The sequence below is a fragment of the Penicillium rubens genome, assembly GCF_028828025.1.
Source record: "Penicillium rubens strain IBT 27055 chromosome Unknown utg000002l_segment0_segment0, whole genome shotgun sequence".
Taxonomy (NCBI): Eukaryota; Fungi; Ascomycota; class Eurotiomycetes; order Eurotiales; family Aspergillaceae; genus Penicillium; species Penicillium rubens.
Window position 1 is genome coordinate 7,122,078 of NW_026890600.1, and position 15,910 is coordinate 7,137,987.

Here is a 15,910-nt window from a genome sequence, read left to right on the forward strand (position 1 = left end):
CTACACAGTTACATAGTTTCACTCTACTACTTCTACCTCTACTTCTGCTTCTGCTTCAACTTCAACCTGAACCTGGTTTCACTAGAGATCCACCGATCTGGATCGATCCTGCGCGCGGGTCAAGACGCCCCCCATCTTGAACTCTCAAGTCTCAACAGTCTCTTCTCAACATTGCCTCACATACTTATCCATCTCTCGTTTGAAGATTCCAATTCGCAATGGGGTCCACTCAATTCGGGAACTTTCACGTAAGTGCAGATCGTACCTGGAGACTGAACCTCCAAGCAGATACTGACCGCAAACCCGTATGGGTACCACAGGACTTCTGTCGCGACTCAACCCTACCAGTCTGCAATGTGAGTGAGATCTTCTTGAAACCCCCTTATAATGGCTTGGAATTCTTAACTGACTGTATCATTTGTGGGTTACAGCTTTTCACCAATCAAACCGCGACTGATGCCTTCGGCGCGTGCGATCTGACCGGCATTCCTCTCAGTGGGGATAGGCACCTTCGGAACTTAGGTACGATATATGAGGCACGAGGCTGATGCCATTGGGACCAAATAATGCGAGGATCGTTGCTAATTTCTGATAGGCTCGATTCTACTGGCCTTCATCGCCATTATCTTGACCGTGGGTATGATATGGAGATCGGATAAGAAACACGCTGCGGTCGGCCGGAGGTATGGGATATATTGTTCTCTATAGGAATATCAGCTGACATGGCGGTGTGCGCAGGGAAATGCAATTGTTTTTGCTCGGTTTCATCATTGTTGAGGTCTGCGAGATCTTCACAGTAGGCGGCTTCCCGCTCAGCGACGCAGTCCGAAAGGTAGGATTTCTACAGGATAGATAGACTCAAGGCCTCGGCTGACAAAACCATCTAGGGGTTTTCTGCAGTACACATTGCCGCGATCACGGCTACTTGCTGGGTCCTCCTCATGAACGCACTCGTCGGCTTCCAGTTGCTTGATGACGGCACTGCAGCTTCCATCGGTCTCATCAGCGCATCTGCTGTGGCCCTCTTCATCGGGACAGGCTATATTGCATTGGACACTGGATTCGATTGGACTGGCCGCTTCCAGTCAAGCTATGACGCACCAAATCGCAACATCGCCCTCTATGTTCTGTACCAACTCTTCCCACTCATCTGCGTTGTCTTGTTCTACCTCCTGGAAGCCGTACTAGTGCTCCGGGTCCTAGGCGAGTTCCGGCCAATGCGTAAGTACATCACACTGGGCTCAAAACAGACATGTGCTAACGGTGCAACAGTGTATCTCACCGGTGCTGGCTTGTTGTTCGCAATTGGCCAGGTCTTCAACTATGTGATCAGCACCCACTTGTGCCAGGCCTCGGACGGCAAGATCAATGGAGCTTTATTCGAAACCCTCTTCACCCTCCTTTCTGTCTCCGGGGTCTGGGCCTTCTGGAGTAGTATCACTGAAGACGACTGGCCTCTGCCCGTGGGTGGTGGTGGCTACAACTGATTTGATAATCATGCCATTTGCAACATCTATGACTTTGCTTCGTCGGTTTCTTGCGTGCGAATTTCAACGTCTCTAATTATTCTCCGGCGATACATAACTTTCTTCACGCTTGTTTACGAATCTTGATCTTGAACTGGGATTGTCGACATTGTGATACCCCATTTCCTTAAGTCATGTTTCACGATTCATCTGCCATCTCTTACCTTTACGGTGGTTATCATGCCTTGCTTTGTGAATCGTTCCAGCCCATCTACGTTTTATGAATTTCTTAGAGTTTTCCAGCTCCCAGTCCTCCGGTCGACCACCTTCTCGTCGGCCTTTATCCGTTATTTTATTTAATGACAGATGCCTCTCACCATGTACTTAGTTGTAACCATGTCAAATAATCGACTTTAGCTACCTCGCCCTTTCCCGATTTCATTAACCATGACTAAAACTGCCGATTCCCAATCACGAGACCAAATCATTCATGGGAAGGCTTTTGTGGAAACACACCTCTAGTCTCTTAGGGTAGGCAGTCTCTGATGCTACCTATCTACCCCGACACGGACATTGGGGAAAGACAAGCCTTCTAATGCGACTCAGTGTGACCCCTGGGCATTCTGGTTTACACATCGCTCTATATGCCCATCTATCACTTGGCCACCAATGTGACATTCAAGCCGAGAGATGACTGTCGTTGTCTTTTGCTGCGAATGACTCCTAAACTTCGGTGTATATAATATTATAAGCAGCTATTTAATTCAACAGCGTAAGCTCGTCCATTTATAACACAATAGGTACCAAATTCAAACTTATCCCTCTTGGTTACTTGTTTCCAATCCTCTGCAAAGGTTCTTGAATATGCGTTTCAATATGACCACTCTTGTCCTCGCCTCGGGGTTGGCCTCAGCTGCAGGCACAGCTGCGGTGGCTAATAATACCCATGTCCAGACCACCTGTACAGACCTCTTTCCATAAGCTCAACTCCTCGCATGTAATTGGGGCAAGCTAGCATGCTAATACAAAGTATACGTACAGTGCGGCAACATAATCTAGATATCGTTCGGCACCTCCCAGAGGCGTGTAGTCTCGCTGCTTGTCTCAACTTGTCGGCCGAACTTAGGTGCATTGCTAATGCTATAAACAATGGCGATCCCGCTGCTCTGCAGAAATGTTTGACGACTTCCGTGACCCAGGTATATCCTTCTGCCTTCGTCGAGTTTGCTTTGGGGACAGAAACTAAGACCCGAGTCTAGATCTGCTCATGTGTTGCTTGTGTTCCAGCAATTGAAGATATGCTGGTTGAACTCGGTTTCTGTCCGGGTTCAAATGATGGCGACGATAAGCCTCCTTCTTGGTGAACGCCATGTGGCCCCCAGCTGCTTGCTAGTTGGGGATCTTGTCATTGCATGTCATAGTTAGTGCATACATAGCAGTCAGTCCCGTTCCCGTAGGAATTCTAGCTGTATTTCTGCTCTTTTCGTCTTTGTCGGCGGCAATACTTATATTAGTATGAGGGACGTATAGGTGAGGGCTAGACCAAGGCTAGACAACGTCTTCCCTCGCATGATGTCGTATGTAGTCATCACAATGGTTGAGTTACAACAGCAGAAGAATCTATATCTTTAACGCTAGGTCATTCAATGATCGATAAATTAGTATAGAATGGGTTATGTACAATGGTTATTCATGAGCTTTCAAGGGAGGGTATCGAGACCTGCACATGAACTGAAAACACAAGGATCGTAAATAAAGTATGTGAAATCAAAGGTTCGTTTGAATATATCAACAAGAAAACCATGTTCAATCAAAACTTTTTTGCAACTTCATAGTCGAACTTTGACATCGACACATGGAAGAGTCCACTCCCGTCTCCCCAAGAGGCTGCGCATCCACTCCAACCCAACTCCTGTCCACTCGTTGGGCCTTGACTCCATTCCACTGGGAGAAAGTCGTTGCTGGACGCCCTCCAACGCAGCACCAGCCAAGGCTTTGGCGGTGGAGTTCATAGCATCGAAAACAAATCCCGTCAGGCCATCGCCAGGCACTGTCGCTTCGGATGTTGCGTTGCCCGAGAGAGCATAATCGCCAGGTTCTGAGGTATAGCGTGGTGCAAACCAATTACTCCGTAGGTCGAAGATGCATCGGTCTGACCAATGACATGACGAGACGAAGAGAATCAGGAGCAATGCGGAGCAGTAAATACATGGCCGGTGGATGATGTATGTCAAGGCAACAAACGAAATGATGAAGAGCGGGGAGGCGTTGGTCGGAATGAAAAGGAGAGGTAGCCAGCTGCAGTATAGTTTATTTGGGTTAGTCTAATCATCTGCTTTGCTGCTTGTTGCTGTTGGTTGCTTCTCTTACCTTCGTAGACAGAACATGATGAGGTTTTGCGGGCGCTGGCCTGATGGCGGAAAGGTGCAGATAGGTGGACAAAAGCGTCGTTTGACGTAATTGATATATTGGAATTTCCTGATGAACTATCCCAGTGAGCTCACCACCTTCGAACTCAGTAAAGTGAAAGTGGGCTAGAAGAAGTAAAGTAATCCGATACATTAATGACGCGAATCGGGCAAGAAATAACACTAGCCACAGTCCGCCACAACTCGGCAGGCTCAGCCACACCCACGGCTTGAACAGAGAGTTCTTCTCTCCTTCACCCTTCCTCTCTACTTCACCACGTTCTTCAATTTCATCTCTCTTTTCTCGTACTTACCTTTCATTTATTCTTTTGTTGCCTTTCTAGCCTTTCTGATTCCCAGTTTCATACTCTGGCCCTCTCGAAAGAGAGCTTCTGAGAGCTCTGCAAAGCTTGGATCCTATCGGCGGAGGTCGCCTGTAACCACGGCGTAACGGCAGAAATGTCCACCCCCACCGATCTCCAGGCTCTCTTAGCCAGTATCCGGCCCCGCCCTTCTCCTTCAAACACTCCTGGCCAGGATAATCCTCAGGCCCAGCGCCAATCGTACTACCAGCCCGGTCTGTTCCCGCCGCACCCTCAGCAGCAACCTTACGATGGCCAGAGCTACCCCCACCCCCAGTCGCATGGCTACCAACATCCATCGGTGACCTCGACCACCCAAAGTCCTGCCCCAGTGGATGTTCCCCCTCATCAGGGCTCTGATGTCTTGAGTCCTAACGTGCCGTCTCCTCGGGGCGAATGGCCCCAGCAGCCGCAACCACAGCACGCCAACCCAGGCTCTGTGGACCTTTTGAATCTTCTCAGATTCAGCCAGCGTCCTGGTGCTTCCCCCCAGCCGCAGGCCCCAGCTGCACCTTCCGAGCACCTGCAGTCCCCGCCGGTTCAGGGAGCTCCTGCGTCACACGGACGAAATATTTCCGCGTCTGACCTAGTTGCTACTTTGTTCGGTCAGCAGGCCCCTACGGCTGCGCCCGCTGCCCCTCCCCCGGCATTCCAGTCTGGTCAGCCTGAGGGCCCTAATGAGAACACACAGGATATGTTACTTCGCCTGCTCAACCGTTCTCAGCCAGAACCTGCTGTCGCCGAATCACCGGCGCTGACTTCAACCCAGCAGGCACCATATATGCAGGCTGCCATTGATGAACATCAGAACCAGGCAGCCAAGAATGTCTTTATGGAAGTTGTGGATGAGAATCCCAAGGCGCCTGCGAACCCGGAAACGGTCGTATCGCCCAACTCGAAGGACTCAATGTTCACCTATGTCAATCCGTTTGACCAATTGGCCGCTATTTCTCCTGTTAACAAGTCTCCCCAGTCTACCTCTGGCATCCAGAGTCCAGCTGTTGAAGTCATGCAGAAGCAAAAAATCAATGTTTCTGCTAAGCTGGAGCCTTCCCAGACACCTGAACTTGCGGCCCCCAAGGAGAGAACCCAGTCGCCAATTTTGAGTGAAGGTCAGAGAGAAGCTGTGCATGAGGTCGTTGGTCGTCTCGTAGATGAGATTGGCCGCTCTCTCAGTGGCGATGAGCCTCAAGCTGAAGCTGCAACAGAAGCCAAGGCTGCTGTTTCTACTGCCCAGGAGGAACCCTCTGAAGCAGTCATTTCATCGACCGCTAGTCATATGCGCGAGACTGCTGCTGAATCTAAAGAAGCGGCAGGCTTGACCCAGGTTGACGAGCTCGCAAAGACAGAACCTGCCGCGGTTCCGGTTGCCCCCAAGGCGACTGAGAACACCGAGGCTCTAGCTGACAGCTGGGAGAGTGCGGAAGACAGTGCTGAAAAGGAAGAAGAACGAGTTGTCTCTGTTCACAACTTCCCAATGAGACCCTTTATCTCCATTGCTGTTAAAGCTACGTCTGGAAAACTCACGACCTTCCGGGATGACGATGTCATGGATATTGCTCGTCTGAAGAAGGAGTTCGATCAGCTTGACCGCTCGTTGACTGCGGCTACATCCGAATACATTGTGTACGCGCTCGCCAAAACTGGTGGCATCAGAATTATTCGACAGGATGACGGTAGTGACCGACAGGTGTTCCGTTCCACCCGTGATCGAGTGTTCAACGTTGCCTTGTGCACAGCTCCTACTGCGGCTGGTGACTCAGAGGTCCAGGCCATCCTCGGCATTGGAGTCAGCGGCTCTGTATACTGGGCCTTGATCTCGCGTTCTGGAAAGGATTTCTTTGATATGGATGCCTTGGAAAGTGAAAGCTTGATCTTCCCACCTTTCCCGGCCTCAGACGAGAACACCTCTGGTGGCCAGCTGAAAACGCGGGCCAAGCGGAGCACTCGTCACACCAACTTGTTTGCCATTGGTCGGGGCAAGAACATCTACGTTGTTTCGCCGAAGGCAGCAATGAGCCCTACCTACGGCGTTTCTGGTGCTCAGCGTACAGTTAACACTGAGAAATTCTTCAAGGAGCGTGCGTTGAAGATCTCCACTGGTAAAGCCGGCAAAGACTTCGCTTTCAGTGATGATGACTCTGTCATCGCCTCTTTGGACAAGACTGGCCGACTGCGCTTCTGGGATATACATGATATGCTTAACGACGCGAGCTTTGTGGAAGGCCCTGCTCCTGCGGAGATCCGGGTGCCCTTGACTACATTTGTCACGGGCTCCCCCACCGAAAAGTCTTGGCCCACTTCGGTGCTGTTCCTCGATAAGCTTCGCGCTTATTCGCGATCTATGGCGCTCCGTTATGTTTTGGTTGGTCTCAAGCAAAACCACACCTTGCAGCTCTGGGATATTGGGCTGGGCAAGGCCGTGCAGGAGTTGAAGTTCCCGCACGAGAACGAGTCCGATGCCATCTGCAGCGTGGCTTATCACCCATCATCAGGGGTCATTGTCGTTGGACATCCCACACGTAACTCTATCTACTTTGCTCACCTCTCGGCTCCTCGGTACAATCTGCCTCAGATGTCACAGGCAGCCTACATCCGAGACCTCAACGATAAGGACAACACCCTACCCAAGCCCGAGTCTACTGCTTGCTTGAGTGGAATTCGGGAGATCTCTCTCGGTTCCAAGGGTCAGTTGAGAAGCTTGGAGCTTCTCCCTATCACCAAGTCCGCTACTGACAAGCGCGGCACTGAGGAAAGTCCCCTGTTTGAGCTCTACGTTATGCACTCGCGCGGTGTGACCTGCTTGAACATCAAGAAGGAGGATTTGGGCTGGACTGCGGATAACAAGGTTATTCGCCCTATCGATGCATTGGAGCACGGCTTGATTGAAATCAGCGATCTCCAAACTTTCCCCACATACGCCACCGACGATCCGTCTGTGAACGGTGACACCGCCTCTATCCAGTCTCGCGTTGGTCCCAAGGAATCGGTGAAAAAGCCAGAGATTGGAGAATTGGCTTCTGGCGTTGCTCCTTCGCGTAACGCTTCGCCTACCAAGTTGGCCAAGAAGAAGGAAGAGCCCACTGAACCAGCAGCGGCACCTGTCGTGGTTGAGAAGTCTGAAAAGAAGAAGAAGAAGAAGGCTGCCGCTGCCGCCGAAGCTGCCAAGACAAAGGAGCCATCCGTTACTACCGGTGTCGAATCTCTGCCGGTCCCCTCCGCCCCTGCCAAAGAGTTCGAGACTCTTGCCTCTTCTACTACGGCGATGGGTGCGACTCAGGCCGCCGAACAAGCCGTGCCTGGTTTCGGTTTCTCGAACGAAGCTTTCAGCAAACACATTCAGACCCTGCAGGGTAGTGTTTCAAGCGAATTCAACAAGAGTCTTGGCCATGAGTTCGAGAACCTCCATCGTCGCTTCGACGATGAACGTCGCAGCTGGGATGCTGCCTCGTCAGCCAAGCAAGACCAAGTGTTGCGCCTTGTCTCTAGCACGCTCTCCGACAACGTCGAGAAGAACTTAGCGCGTATTGTTTCTGCCAGTATCCAGGCCGATGTTATTCCTGTCATCGCCGATGCCACCTCTGCAGCAGTCAACAAGCAGCTTAATGGCGCCGTCTCTCAACAGCTTGGAGGCGCGTTCAATGAGGAGTTGCGGCAGGTTCTTCCCAAGGCTGTCATCAATGCTATGCAGCAGCCCCCTGTGGTGAAGGCTGTCTCCGATTCGGTTGCACAGAAGCTTGCACCTCGCATCGAGACAGAAGTTACCCGGGTCATGCAGTCTTCGATTGCCCCCATGCTTGAGAGCTTGGCACGTACCACAAAGAAGGTGGAGTCGGATATGGAACGCCATTTCAAGGCCCAGATCAACCACTACGAAACCCAGCGCCAGAGTGATACCGCAAAGATCGAGGAGATGTCGGCCGCCCTGCGTGGCTTGTCCAAAACCGTTTCTTTGTTGGCCGCGAACCAGGGCCACCAAATTCAGCAGAGCCAAAGCCCGCAGCACGAGATCCCCCACCGTGAGATCTTGAACGTCAACAAGCGCTCTTCGACTAGACAGCCAAGTGAGAATCAGGTGCGCATGTCGCAGCCGTTATCTCAGCCTCGGCTTCAGCCTCAGGCTATCCCGGTTCAGGCCCCGGCCCCGGTTCCTGTCGCTTCCCCTATCGCGCGATCCCCTGAGGAAATCGAAATGGGGGATATCGTCCAGCTTATCAATACTGGTCACTACGAGCAGGGCACTATCAAGGTTTGTCTAAAATCACTCCCATATATTCGAATGTTCCTATTAACTTTATATTTCCTAGTGGCTCCAATCGAACCAGCAAGCTGACCTGTTCGACAACTTCTTTGTCCACATTTCTCCGGCCTACTTGTCCCGACTTTCTGCGATCGTCATGCTCTCCGTGGCCGTTGCTGTCACCACTACCATGCAGACCAACATTGGCCAGCGCCTCCACTGGCTCGAGGTGGTTCTTCAAAACGTGAACCCCAGGGTATGTCATTATTCTATCTCAAATATTCGTATCATCTTGACTAACTCTGGCTTTTTAGGACACCGATCTCCATGAAGTCGCACCTCGCATTCTGGACATCATGAGCCAGCGCCTCAATACCCTGTATATGTCAGTCGTTGAGCGCAACCCGCACGACCCAATCCTGCGACTTATTTCACCCCTCGCTCGCCGTGCCCGCGATCTGCACACCAGCCTGTCTTAAATCGCGTTTTATCTCTCGCCTTTTGCAATCATGAATTCAGAATCAAGATGAGTTCACGATCTCTCAGACCCATCAACGGCGTTATCATTTTGCTTTTCGGTATGACGTGTAATGATATCGAAGGAATGACAAGGAAAGTAACAAATCCAAAAAAAGAACACATGAATTCGATCAGAGAACATGATCTGGTACCCTTCGGGATGGGTGGAATGGTTATCTTTGGCTATCAGGTCAAACACCTTGACGAGGTTATGAAGTTTCCTTTAGTTAGGGCATGGGAAACGGGATGTCCTGGGCACATTTGATACCAATGCACACCACTTGTATTTGCTACTCTTCTGAGATCTTCTATGAGGGTATGGGCATTCCATGCATGGCGCTGTGGGTGATCTAAGGCCTGTGTAAAGCTTCGTTGCGTCTCCCTTGTATCTATCTAGTTCCTGCACTCTCGAGTTTCCATATTTATGGCATGGCGTTATTATCACTTCAAGTGCAGTTACTTTATTCATACTGTCCAATCTGAGTTCTTGTGACGATATCACTTGGTATTAGGCCTTACCAAACTTGATGAAACCACTTATGTACTACTTATACACTATGAATTTGATGACGTTCTACCAATGGGATTATGTATTGACTATGTACACATTTGGATAAATCATCATATACACAAAGCTGTACATATTGAGACGGTTAAATATGCAACCCCACAGGAAAACCCCCGATAATGCTGTTGAAATGGACCACGGAAAACAATATGCTTATGCATGCTGTCTAAAATTCTGGGCAAAAGCAGGAGGTATAATGATACGCAACACTTCGCTTCCCCTACCGGATGATCAAGCAATTGGATATATATCCAATCAAAGTAAAAGTATAGCCGCCTGGATCAGTCGAATTTCCAGATGCAAAACTAGGGCTGAGGCTTGCTATCCCCGCTCGTAGTCTGATGAATAACCAGCTGAACATGTCTCTCCGGCTCATCGGGCTGACCCACGCCGGGCTGGTGGGACGGCGAACGAGGAGGGATCACCGAGCCACCAATGCCAAAGAAGGGCGGGCGCGGGATTGCGCTCCGGAAACCACGCTTGCGGCTGCGGTAACTCGCATCCTCCCCCGTTGTGAGAGGTGCCGTTGTGGGAGGTGTTGCCGTGCTGTGTGTGTGACTGGTGTTTGAGATGGGGACCGGTTCGCGTTCCTCGTATGTGCTGGTGCTGATGCTGATGACGTTGGAGATGGTTGCTGGGAGGTTATAGCCGGCTTTCCCAACGGGGACTGAGAGGCCATGCACAACCTGGATTTGGTTAGAAGATGAGTAAAGTAGGAGGATGTGGGATTTGATCGGGGAGAACTCACAATACTGCAGATTACTAGGAACCAGACCACAACCTGAATGGTCTCCATGACTTGCTTTACATCCTCTGGGACTTCGCCCTCGACTTGGATCTTGCGCAGGAATTCAAGGCTGACTGACAGGTAGAAGATAGCGCCCACCCCGATGGGACCAAAGAAGCCGACGAATGCAGCCTGAGCGACGTGGTCGATTTGCGGGATCCACTTGTGCATGGCGAAGACGATCGGGAGGCGGCGGACTAGGAGGATCAATACTCCCAGGAAGATGAGCCGATAGATTGGAATCACGCTGTTGTTCAGGAAGGATGACCAGGGACAGACCGCTCCAAACCACATGAAAACGGACAGGTTAAGAAGCATATCGATTGTCGGTTGGAGGGAATCGTCCATGGTTTCAAGGCGGAACCAGTCACTGTCTCTGTTAGCATTCGAGATATTATAACCCATGTCGAGGTGACCTACTCTTGCGTGAATACGTTTCCAGCAATGAAACAGGCAAGAAGATCATCTGTCCCAACCAAGCCACAGGTTCCCACAATGAACAGCTATTTGGGAGATCAGCAAATCACTTTTTTTGTTTTGGGGGGGTGGGGGTTGAGGTAAACTCACTGCAAGAGCAATGGCAAACACCAAAAAGCTCTCCCGGTCAACATAGCGCTTCTCCTCTGCCCAGTGCAACAACTTCCTCGCAATCCAACCAACCAGAGCTCCGTAGATCATACTTAACAGAATCGTGTATACCCAGGTCTCGTAGACCCACAATGCCATCGCCTTCCCAGCGCCACCGCTATAGCTCTGGCTTGCCATCCCCGTGTACTGGAGGAGATAGATCCCAAAGAAAAGGAATGGATAGCCAAGGCCATCATTAGCGCCAGATTCAGCGATAATAATTCTCTGCAACTCACGGGGAACATGTTTATCAGCAAACTTTCCCTTGACAATGGAGTTGGACAAAACGGGATCGGTTGGGGTCACGCATGCGCCGATAATCAGGGCATGGAGGAACTTGAAATTCGGAACCATAGCCCAGATTACTAGGCTACTGCACATCCACATAGCAGCCATGCCTGGCCCAAGGAGTAGCCCTAGGCTCCGCCATTCGATCTGCAGATATCGCTTTGGGAGCTGGACTCCGGCTAGGACTAGCTGCACACCTAGCACTAGGCGGGTAAAATGCAAAGTGATTGCCTCCAGGTTTTCTTCTGAATGGAGTGCATAGTCATCTGGTCTGATGAAATTGGCTGCATGAGGAGAGAATAATACTCCGGCTAGCAGGGAGATTACTATTTCCTGTTAGCAAATGTGGTGATACCACTCGGATAACTTAACGCTTACATGCTTCGGATAGGTAGAACTGCTCCTTGCAAAGGTACGAGACTAGCCCGAAGAGGGAAATAAAGCCCCCGAGCGTCGCGCAGACAATGTTGAAGTCGATCAAAGCGAGTGTCGGCATTTTGGTCTGCACTATATCCCGCTTGAAAATGTTCTGAGTTGTATTTGAGGGCGATGAGAGCCCAAGTGTGTTAACTAAGATGAATATGTCGGATTCAACAGAGTCAGATCAGTTGGGACCTAGAGTCTTAGACAAGTGTCTGTATGTCAAGGCTGAACGAGAGTACAAGCAAATGTTATTGAATCATAGTTTGAATTTCCTGTTTGATTGTAGACAAGTTCATCTGGATATCTGGATGTACTGAAATGGGGTTCAGAGCAAATGTTAGCATCCGTATTGCTATGAAGGTGAAGACGAGAAGAGAAGAGAAGAGGAGAAAAAGGAGAGAACTCTGGCGTTGTGGGAAAACATCCCAAGTCTTGGCATCTGACTTGCGATGTTTACATAGGAACAATAGGAACAATAACATATCAATTGACTTATCGAGGTATATTATTCTACACATCGCTATATCACTATTCGAACAGATGCAGGATGCTCTCTCTTTTGTTTCGCAATGACATGCCTAAAAATCTTCATCAAACAATTCATCCGGCACCTCTTGGGCCACATGTAGTGCCCCTACCTTAGCAGATACTCCCCTTTGGGCTCCATCAACGGCTAATTTATCGGCCTCTTCATTGCCCGGGTCTTTATTATGACCTTTAACCCATTCAAACAAGGTCTTCACCTTAAGGTCATTTCGTTCCTCGATTTTGACCAAAATCGATTCCACCAGGTCCTTGTTCTCAACCGGCTTCTTGTCCCGGGTCATCCAATTGTTGCGACGCCAGTTGATAAACCATACAGTAACACAGTCAATCGAATATCGACTGTCAGTGATTATGGTTACATCTCGGTGCCGAGGTGCAATATCAATCGCCCGAAGGATCGCGGTCAATTCAGCACGCTGGTTCGTTTGACGACTGCCTTTTAGTGGCTCCGATACATTTCTGCTGGGATAAGTGACGGGAGTTAGAAGGAATGGTGGAAAATATAGATATGGGGGCATATACGAACCTTGAATCGCCAGGCCCAAAGTATACCCCTACCCCGGCCGATGCTAGTGGAGTACCATTCCTTAATGAACTCCCGTCAGTGTATATCCGGAGCATCCCTGGGATACCTGTTGATTGTGTCTTTGTCGCTGCCATCTGGGGGGCAGTCTTGTACACCACCTTGCCAGTGGCTGGGTCTAAAATGACGTTCGGGTCAAACCCATCTTCTGCTCCTTTCGGCAGTGGGCCTTCGCCTGGCGCAAATTCGACCCCTTCTGCGTCTTTCGGTTTCTCGGTCGTTAACCCATGAGGCCCAGTTGCCACGCCGAACCCCACTGGTGGCTGCGTCTGTCCTTCCCGTACAAACTCCTCTGCCTCTTCGCGGGTGGAGAACTTGCGATATCGAGGTCGCGGAAACCCACGAATCTGCTCCTGTGCTGTTGTCCAGTCTGTGTATACCCCAGTAACCCGGCCCCTTTGGATTCCATAGAATCGTGTGTTCTCCGAGCTCTGCGATTCGACCGGGGGCTTCGTACCATTCAAAAACGCGTTGGCTGCTTCTTGTGAGGGGAAAGATTGGACTGAAGAGGTTATGTGTCAGTCTCTGGCCTAATTTGCACGCCTATTGGAAGAACCACTGCGAAGAGCGCACTCACAAATTGCTCCCTTGAATCCCGTTATTTGAGCCAGGCAGTCATTCCATCCATAGTAGATACCCGGTTTGTGACCCGCCTTGACGGCATAGTATTTTGCCGCAGCATTCCTCTTGCGTTTTGTGCCTGCGGTCGGCGAGGGAGAGGGTTTCGAGCCTGGGGAGGCTTTGGGGACCGGGCTCGGCGAGGGTGTAGTCTTATTCATCGCGAATTGGCCGTCCCTGGGTGTCAAGTCGAGTATTGTGAGGGTCGTAGAAGTAGGGAATATCCTCTTGCACATCCCACTTAAAAATCCACGATCCGACGTTGTATTCGTGACTGGGCGGGCGGGAATAAATCGAGGGATAAATCGCGGGCAGCTCAGAAGGGAACACCAAGGTCCCAACTTCAAGGCTGACCAAACACGGCCGTGAATCTTGATTTGCTCGAAGGGTGTGTGATTGTGGGAGAGAAAACTAAGAGGTAGAGACAGTCACTTCAAATGCCGAGGATTTGAGAATTGAGATTGAGGATAAAGAGGGGGGAAGGGGAGGGGGAGATAGTCAGTCCGGCCTACGTCCGGCGTTTGTCGATCTCGACCTGACCCAATTTCTACTTTTGACGGTATATATATTATTGCCTGTGTTTGGGTTGGTGATTGATTGCTGGGTTGACCTTGTTCTCATGGTGTAGTTTGTGCTGCTTCTGATGTTCAAGTATATATACTTAGGTCCGTATATATTGCAAATATAAGACCGACATCTTGCTTTCATACTAAAACAAGAGGAGACGTACAAATAAATACTAGGCATATAGAGCTAAAATCTTGCCCTCAACCGCTCCAATATCACCTTCACCTCCTGTTGAGTAGACTGCACGACATGCTCAACAGAGACTACCGCATTGATACCTCCAATACCCGCACCACTATCAAAGCCATTAACACGAAAACCCCATGAGACTAATAGAAGCATACTCACGCCCATACTGTCCTCCGCTGATGCCCGCCAGCTTGTCTAGCTTCATTGTACCGTCGGATGATTTCCTCATCACTGACCCCTTCCCGAGAATCCTGGTAACTAGCACCGATGACAGCCCTACCATCGTACTGCCTCGGAAAGAGATCGGTTGACTGGAATACATCATGTCGGATGGACTTGATGGTTGAGACTCCACCATCACCCCCCGATACAATGGTCTGCTTAATCTCAGACGGCGCAGGGCATTCCGAGGTTGCGACGAACTAGACCCGATTAGCAAGGCCCCATGACTGAGAAAAAGCAAGACGTACCCTTGTGCCCATAACGATCCCATCGGCACCTATTCCTGTCAACTAGTTACGACAATAAAGTACGGAACAACCAACCTAGGCCGAGAGCAGCAACACAGCCCCTCGCATCCACAATGCCACCGGCTGCCAGGATAGCAGTGTCTGTACTCCGAGTCCTTGACAGAAGGTCTCGCACCTCAGGCAAGAGGGATATCAAACTAGCACCCTGGGCCCACTGATGCCCCCCTGCATCGGTCCCTTGGACCACTAGAACATCCACCCCCTGCCGAAGTGCCTCTTCTGCAGCTTTGACAGTTCCTACCTGGACAAAAACCTTGATATCCCACTCAGAACTCTCCCGGGCCTTTCGAATGGCCTGTATCATAGGAAGATGATCGGCGTCAGCCTGAGGGAAGGACAGCCAGACTGCCGCTACTCGATGCCTCTGGAGTATGGGAATGGCATTGTCAATAAACCCGTCTGGCTGGAAGGTAATGAAACCGACACCAAGCGGCAATGGTTGGCCATCGGTCAAACCAAGGACAGAGCGGGCACTCGTCAAAAGAGTATCCAGGCCTAGGAGCTGGGTGGACTCAGATCGGAAATCAAAGCCTCCGCCAATAAACCCTATAGATGGTCAGTCTGATATCTGCAACCAGGCCGGTTTGTTATACCGAATCCTCCGGCTTTTGTGACAGCAGTTGCTAGGCCGGCATCGGCAAATCCAAACATTGGTGCATTAGCAATGAACGGAGCGGTTGTACGTGGAAACCATTGTAGGATGTTCGCAGCCATTGTGAGATTGAGAAAGGGAACAGTGAGATGCGGGGAATAGATGGCTCGGGATGTACCTTGGTAATGTTAAGTACCTAGGTAGATATGTACATTACTAACAGTCCAATTCTACCTAGGTAAATACATATTTAATTTATAATAGGAAGACAATCTGAAGATCTATACCTAGGTAAGATATTTTGATGAATAATGTTTTTGATCATCCATGGATTGCCCAGGAGGATATTAATGGCTTTAGAAAATGGCGAGAAGTCTTTTCAGCGCATAATGGGCATTGTCTCACATCAATCAGTTTCCTGGTCTAGCGGTTATGATTTTCCGTTAACAATTGCTTCAAGCAAGTGTTCCGGAAAGGTTCTGGGTTCGATTCCCAGGGAAACTATTTTTTTCTCTTTTTTTGGTTCCCCTTCTCTCCTGAGAAGGGGTTGGGGGTGGAGATGGGCTAAGGTGGCGTGGATAGTGGGCCAACGGCCAA

At 50.2% G+C, this 15,910-nt stretch overlaps 6 protein-coding genes across 6 annotated transcripts; 2 read left to right on the top strand and 4 right to left on the bottom strand.

The window, feature by feature from the left end:
• Positions 1 to 218: 218 nt before the first annotated feature.
• N7525_005175 (chitin synthase export chaperone) lies at positions 219 to 1,487 on the top strand (the record flags this gene model as incomplete). Its single annotated transcript, XM_002565055.1, has 7 exons — positions 219 to 248; positions 321 to 356; positions 432 to 522; positions 596 to 683; positions 739 to 832; positions 888 to 1,221; positions 1,273 to 1,487. 7 exons carry the CDS (start codon positions 219 to 221, stop codon positions 1,485 to 1,487), a joined length of 888 nt encoding a protein of 295 aa, XP_002565101.1.
• Positions 1,488 to 3,295: 1,808 nt separating this feature from the next.
• N7525_005176 (uncharacterized protein) lies at positions 3,296 to 3,853 on the bottom strand (the record flags this gene model as incomplete). Its single annotated transcript, XM_002565053.1, has 2 exons — positions 3,296 to 3,764; positions 3,837 to 3,853. The coding sequence occupies 2 exons, from the start codon at positions 3,851 to 3,853 to the stop codon at positions 3,296 to 3,298; spliced, it is 486 nt and encodes a 161-aa protein (XP_002565099.1).
• Positions 3,854 to 4,333: 480 nt separating this feature from the next.
• Positions 4,334 to 8,955, top strand: N7525_005177 (uncharacterized protein; the record flags this gene model as incomplete). The annotated part of the gene is made up of 3 exons (XM_002565052.2): positions 4,334 to 8,485; positions 8,544 to 8,732; positions 8,791 to 8,955. 3 exons carry the CDS (start codon positions 4,334 to 4,336, stop codon positions 8,953 to 8,955), a joined length of 4,506 nt encoding a protein of 1,501 aa, XP_002565098.2.
• Positions 8,956 to 9,868: 913 nt separating this feature from the next.
• On the bottom strand, positions 9,869 to 11,761 carry N7525_005178 (putative Na/H antiporter; the record flags this gene model as incomplete). The annotated part of the gene is made up of 5 exons (XM_061213303.1): positions 9,869 to 10,249; positions 10,312 to 10,720; positions 10,771 to 10,853; positions 10,918 to 11,591; positions 11,644 to 11,761. 5 exons carry the CDS (start codon positions 11,759 to 11,761, stop codon positions 9,869 to 9,871), a joined length of 1,665 nt encoding a protein of 554 aa, XP_061070324.1.
• A 505-nt stretch (positions 11,762 to 12,266) lies between these two features.
• On the bottom strand, positions 12,267 to 13,596 carry N7525_005179 (RNA-DNA hybrid ribonuclease; the record flags this gene model as incomplete). The annotated part of the gene is made up of 3 exons (XM_061213304.1): positions 12,267 to 12,696; positions 12,761 to 13,319; positions 13,395 to 13,596. 3 exons carry the CDS (start codon positions 13,594 to 13,596, stop codon positions 12,267 to 12,269), a joined length of 1,191 nt encoding a protein of 396 aa, XP_061070325.1.
• A 592-nt stretch (positions 13,597 to 14,188) lies between these two features.
• On the bottom strand, positions 14,189 to 15,435 carry N7525_005180 (nitronate monooxygenase; the record flags this gene model as incomplete). The annotated part of the gene is made up of 5 exons (XM_002565049.2): positions 14,189 to 14,297; positions 14,351 to 14,613; positions 14,662 to 14,690; positions 14,737 to 15,267; positions 15,315 to 15,435. 5 exons carry the CDS (start codon positions 15,433 to 15,435, stop codon positions 14,189 to 14,191), a joined length of 1,053 nt encoding a protein of 350 aa, XP_002565095.2.
• Positions 15,436 to 15,910: the final 475 nt, after the last annotated feature.